This window comes from Myotis nattereri (assembly GCF_964212035.1).
Source record: "Myotis nattereri genome assembly, chromosome: 1".
NCBI classification, from domain to species: domain Eukaryota; kingdom Metazoa; phylum Chordata; class Mammalia; order Chiroptera; family Vespertilionidae; genus Myotis; species Myotis nattereri.
This window is the reverse complement of record NC_138075.1, coordinates 22,510,398-22,516,801: the sequence shown is the minus strand read 5'-3', so window position 1 is coordinate 22,516,801 and position 6,404 is coordinate 22,510,398. Positions and strand designations below refer to the sequence as shown.

The window sequence follows — 6,404 nt, the reverse complement described above, 5'->3', positions numbered from 1 at the left end:
ACCTCCCTCCGATGACGTCTCTGGTCCGGGGTGGGGGAGGGAGGGACCAGCGCACGCAGCCTCTTTTGCGGCCCGATCTTAATGTTTTAAACAGGCACAGGAAAAGCCGAGCCCATTTGAAAAATACTTTGCGAGTCCTCTCGTTCGTTCGACGTGGTAACTGAACTTTTTTCCCGCTCCCCTTGGAGTCACTCCTGCTTGCTACACGTTGACTGTTTTTCTGGAAAGTTACTCGGGTGAATCCCCTCCCTCCTCTCTCCCCCAACTCCTTCTCCCTCTCCAGCTGTCAGTCCGTCCTCTCCTGGGCTGGTCTCTCGCTCCCTCCCTGGCCGCGCGTCCCGGGCCGCCCCGGGCCAGGCCGGACACGGGGCAGGGTCCCGAGCCCCGAGCGCGCGGGGCCGGGGCAGCGGCGGTCGTGCCCCCACCTCGGTGAAGGGTGACGCCCGGGGTTGGAACGGGCTTGGACTTGGGTTCAGCTCCGCGGCCATCCTGGCCCTGATTCTTCATTGACAAGATTGGAGTCGGGCAGCTTGGAGAGGCTTGGAGATGCTCCAGGGGCGCTGAAAATGGTGGCGTTTTCCGGCAGATCGAGGGTGCCCTCTGGCGTGGCGAGACTGCCAGTGACAGAGGCTCTGCGGGTCGGAGCTGGGAGGGTTGGGGCTGGGGCTGGGGCTGGGGCTGGGGCTGGGGAGAAGGGGCTTGGAGAGAGGCAGAGCGGTGCGAGCCGGACCCTCGGGGAATAGCCTCCCTCTCCGCCCGGCCCGGCGTGCGCACAAGTGCACCTCTCCCTCCCCCGAGCCCCGCGCTGCAGCCGCGCTCGCAGAAATGTCCTCCAGATGTTCGTGGCCTCCCTCCCGCCTGGGGTTCCGCGGGGAACTGCGTCAGCGAGCGCAAAGTCAGCAGTTGGCAGGAGCCCATTTCCCAGATGGGTGAGGGGAATTTTCCTCTCCGCTTTCCTTCTCCTCCTCAACCTGAGCTTCTAGGTATGTCCCCAGGAGAGAATCCGCACAGGACTAGCCCCTGAATGGAATCACTTTCTTAGAAATCAGTGTTGCTCCCTGCCACCCACACCCACCTCACCCCAGCCTTCCAGGGCCCTTCCAGCCAGGCCTGGTTCCTGCTCCTGGCTCCTAGGTTACTAACCGAAAGGGGATGTTCACCCCTCCCCGGGAAAGCGGTGGATCCTTTCACAATTGAAGAAATTAAGGCACAAAGAGATTTTTTAAAAATATATTTTTATTGATTTCAGAGAGGAAGGGAGAGGGAGAGGGAGATAGAAACATCAATGATGAGAGAGAATCATTGATTGGCTGCCTCCTGCAAGCCCCCAACAGGGGATCAAGCCCACAACCTGGGCACATGCCCTTGACTGGAATCGAACCTGGGACCCTTCAGTCCACAGGCCGACGCTCGATCCACTGAGTTAAACCAGCCAGGGCCACAGAGAGATTTTTAAAAGGCCACACTGCTGCCCAGCCGGTGTGGCTCAGCGGCTGAGCGTGGACCCAGGAACCAAGAGGTTCTGGTCAGGGCACCCGCTCTGGTTGTCCAGTAGGGGTGCGTGCAGGAGGCAGCCCATCAGCGATGTTCCTCTCTCATGGATGTTTCTATCTCTCTATCCCTCTCCCGTCCTCTCTCTCTAAAAATCAATAAAAACACATTTACAAGTAAAATAAAATAAAAGGCCATACTGCTTATGAGTGCTGGAGGTGATATTTAATAGGGGCTTTCTGGTTTGCGAGGGCATTATTGTCATTTGCATAACAAACGAGGAAACCTAGGTGTAGAAAGCTTAAAAATAACTTGTCTAAGGTCATATAGCCTGTATGTATCACCACTGACATTTAGGCTGAGGAGCCTATTGCAGGTCTATGAATATAACTATGCCTCTGAAATTCAGCCAGCCTTGGAAAAAATGATTTTCTCTCATCATTGAGGTGTCTCTCTCTCTCTCTCTCTCTCTCTCTCTCTCTCTCTCTCTCTCTCTCTCCTTCCTCTCTGAAATCAATAAAAAAAAATATTTAAAAAAAATCTAATATTCTCACTGAGAATCAGAGTTAGTAAGTGAAAGGTTTTAGGGATAATCTCTAAGAGTAATTACAGGGGAAAAAACTGAGTCCAGAGAGACTCTGCCTGGCTACCCAGGCAGTTACCAGCAGAGCTAGCATGAGACCTCAGTTCTTCTGACATCCAGGTAATGCTGTTGCTGTCACAACCCTACCCAGTAAACATATGGATGAATGATTGAACTGAGTAACTTACTGGGTATTTAGTTTTAGGGTTGCTACTCACGCTTCCAAGTCTTTGCTTAGTGGCCATCTAGGCCTTACCCCCAGTGCGATTCTGGAGACACTGCTCACTTTCACAGCCATGAGCCCATCACCTAGGAGTCCCAGATGACCAGGGCCAGGGACAGAGCCAGTAGTATTGACTTGGTATCTTATATGGGGAGTCAATGAAAACTCAAATTACTTGCCCCGTTAGGCTGGTGAAGGGGTTCAGAACAGGCCTCCTCAAGATGTGCCACTTTGACATGTGAATTATTTTGAGCTGAAGACAATGGAGCCCCTGGGGGCTCATGATAAACTTTTACTTCTCCCTTAAAGACTTTAAATTAGAGGCCTTACCATAATAAGAGTTATCACCAGAAATAACTTTTTTGAAAAATATATATTTTTATTGATTTCAGAGAGGAAGGGAGAGGGAGGGAGGGAGAAAGGGAGGGAGAGGAAATGAGAGAGAGAGAGAGTGAGAGAGAGAGAGAGAGAGAGAGATCAATGATGAAAAGCACAAAAGAAAGAAACATCAATGATGAGAGAGAATAATGATTGGCTGCCTCCTGCACGCCCCCTACTGGGGATCCAGCCCGAAACCCCAGCATGTGCCCTTGACCAGAATTGAAGGGGACCCTTAAGTTCACAGGCCGATGCTCTATCCACTGAACCAACCAGCTAGGGCCAGAAATAACTTTTTGTATCTATAGCTCTGTTTATCTATAGTGCCAGGCAAACCTCTAATTACTGAACATCTGTTCTTCTATTCCTGCAATGATATTCATCCCCTCTGATGCCCCAAGGTGTCTTACTTCATCCTTAGCTCAGAATGTCACATGTACCTCTTTTCCCCTTTTTGTCTCTGACTTCTCATTATATGGGATCTCTGATTCATATATATGGGGTTCCCATATTTATGTAATTAAATTTTGTTTTTTTCTCTTGTTAGTCTGTCTCCTATCGATTTGATTATTAGACCAGCCAAAAGAACTCAGAGGGTAAAGGAAAGCTTCTTCCGCCCTCGAACTGGGAATTTGAGGGATATCTTCCTTTACTGGCCTAGGAGGATGGCTGGCACTCAGTAACAAGGGCTGAAGAAAAATACTCCAGTTAGATACGGTGCCAGAAAGGCGCCTAGCTCTGCTGCTTAATGATTTCCCTCAAGCCATCACTTCGCACATCTTCAATTGTGGAATCATTGAATATTGCTGCTGCTTACTTTATGTTGTTGGAAGGATTATTTGACTTTTGCAAGTTATTACTACTAGGGGTTTTGATGTGTTGGTTCCGCCTCTCTGTGACGTTTCTGAAGACAGAGATTATGTATATTGCATTTTCCGTTATAAACCATTTATTAACACCTGATCCTTGTAGCCCGTTTCCTCATCTGTGCAATGGAGATAATGCAACATATCTTGCTTCCCATACAAGGTTGCTATGCCCTTCACAGGAGCTAATAACTGTGAAGGTCCTCTGTGCATTGTAAAGAGTTATATAAATGGGAGGGATCAGAATAATCGCTACTATTAGTGGTGCTTTGCAATGAATAACTTACGTATTTAAAAAAGGGCAAATGTTTTCCCACTGTCCCACAGGAGCAGCCTTAGCGGAATGTGATACGTGGCGGTTTCTTCCGGATGTCAAGCAAGGCGTTTAGGAAATATTTAAGTTGGAGGATGGTACAGAGAATCCAGGAATAATGCCTCGACCCTTTAAATTTCGGGACGGAAGGGCGGAGCCATCGTCAGGGACGCCAAGGGGCCGCTAGGTTTCCAGGAAGTGACGTCAGGCGGCCGCGGCGATGGAGGACGTGCTGGACCCGGGCGAGGAGCGGCGCCGCGGCCCGGCCACCTCCGTGAGGACTGTGGCGGGGGCGGGAGGCGGGTTGGGGCCAGAATTTGGCGGGTGGGGAGGGGCGGCTCCGCGGGCCCGGCTCCCGGCGGCGCCTCGTGCGGCCGGTCCCAGCGGCCGGAGCCGCACTGCGGAGGCGGAGAGGAGGCGGTGGCTTCGCGCGCCCCGCCCCCGGGCCGCGGGGGGCTCAGCCTGGGGTTCTCTTTCTTTAAAATCCTCAGGAAGTGGGAAACCGCCCCCGCCGTCCTCCGGGCTCAGTGGAAACTTGCCCCGTTCTCCCTGGCTTTCTGGAGCCCCAGGGGCGAACCTCCCTGGAAAGGACAGCTCTGCGGCCAGGGCCGTCCTTGCGCCCATTCTAGAGCTTTCCCGCCGGACTCTCCTTACGGCGAACTTACATAAAACCCGCACTGTCTCATACATGGCAGGCAGGGCTGGGCTTTTTTTTTTTTTTTTTTTTTTTGGCCCGTAGCCCCGGGGAGCTAGGCTTTTCCTCAGTTTTATAGTTAAGGAAAGCAAGACTCAGATTTATAACGTTGAGTGCTGGGGCCCAGAGGTCAGATGGAGTCTAAAGCTGTTGCGAGGGTCTAAAAAAAGCTAACCTCTCCGAACCTCGGGCTCCTCGTCTCAGAACGATGCTGCTGTCTGCCCTAAGGAGTTGCAGTGAAGACGGAATAGGATTATGCGTGGGAAAGCCTTAGCACAGTGCCTGGCGATTGCTAAGTTATTAGAAGACGTTCGCTGCCGCTCCTCTGTAGCTGCGATGCACCCAGTCGAGGGTCAGTAACAAACCAAGCTGGAGTCAAGACTCAAGTTCAGCGATTTTTTGTTTTAACTCCATTAACACCCCCCTCCAAGCCTTTTTACCTTTAGGATAGTCAAGAGTACAGTTAGTAAAAGATTGAGCCACCGGGCAGAGCTTTAGCCTGCGCTGTGGACTGTGGACTCTCTTAAATGTTATTTTGTTTTTAAATACCCTGGTAGCATCTGCTGTCCTCCAAGGCACTGGATAGGAGCACCTCCCTAAGGGAGAGCTGAAGCATACGAACAAATAGTTCTAGGACAGTGGTTCTCAACCTTCCTAATGCCGCGACCCTTTAATACAGTTCCTCATGTTGTGGTGACCCCCAGCCATAAAATTATTTTCGTTGCTACTTCATAACTGTAATTTTGTTACTGTTATGAATCGTCATGTAAATATCTGATATGCAGGATGTAGTTTCATTGTTACAAATTGAACATAATAAAAGCATAATGATTAATCACAAAAACAATATGTAATTCTATATGTGTTTCCCGTTGGTCTTAGGCGACCCCTGTGAAAGGGTCGTTCGACCCCCAAAGGGGTCGTGACCCACAGGTTGAGAACCTCTGTTCTAGGACGAAGCAGGTTGCTTGATTGACCAAGGAGAATATTAGGTCACCAGGCTTTTCTGATATGTGAACTTGTGTAGTACCGGGTTATATAAATGTAGTTCTTCGTTCATCTTTTCAACTAACACTTATTGAGCCTGTTTTCATAGGTGCTGGAGGTCCGGAAGCCAATTCCAGCGTGTCAGCAAGGGCTGAATCATCTGGAGTAGCAAGGGCATTTCCCCAAACCTGAAAAGGATGCATTAAATTGATTGTTTGCTGCCAGACAGCTCAGGGCATCTTAATCTACATGTTATTGCCTCCTACTGGCCAAACACCTGAACAGCCAAAGGCGATTTTCCCAAATCTGACAATGCCTCTGTAAATGAAACCGGACCCTTTGATGTATATATCTCTGCCTCACCTCAGGACAATTTGTGTTAATAAAAAGCATGGGTCCTGAGACGAGGCGATCTTAGTTTCTTTAGCTAGGCTCCTCTGACCCCCAAATGCCTTTCAAAATTATGTTTTGTCTCTGGACTCTTAAATTTAAGTTACACACAGCCCCTTCTCCAGATTGCTGAACCCTTCTTAATGCCGGCACTGGAGATAAAGCAGCGAATAAAACAAAGTCCTTGCCCTTATGGGGCTTATATTCCAGTGAGGCAAGATGGACAATAAACAGACTATACATTCAAAATATATAAGATTGGGTAATGAAATAGTTTTTCTATTAGCCATACATGTGGACTTATAACGGGGTCTTCGAAAAGTTTAACATTTTAACATACTTAATTTTTAGAGCAGTTATCTAAAAATAGCATTTAGAGACAAGATCATTGAATTTTTGTTTTAGCACAACCACTGCTTATGGTATGCCATATTTATATATCCAATGCTGTGATAAATGGAAAAGCATAACCACAAGTG

At 49.2% G+C, this 6,404-nt stretch overlaps 1 protein-coding gene across 2 annotated transcripts in view; it reads left to right on the top strand.

Moving 5' to 3' along the window:
- Nucleotides 1-4,054: 4,054 nt before the first annotated feature.
- The window catches only part of IFT43 (intraflagellar transport 43), a 71,557-nt gene continuing 69,207 nt past the window's right edge, over nucleotides 4,055-6,404 (top strand). The window contains exons 1-2 of one of the 2 annotated variants that reach the window (XM_081105170.1): nucleotides 4,055-4,128; nucleotides 4,753-4,900. Coding sequence is in view for 1 of the 2 variants with exons in the window: in XM_081105169.1 (XP_080961295.1) it covers nucleotides 4,075-4,128 (54 nt within the window). In the remaining variant the exon portion in view is untranslated. The remainder of the gene's footprint in view (nucleotides 4,129-4,752; nucleotides 4,901-6,404) is intronic. The other variant, XM_081105169.1, reaches the window with a different exon arrangement.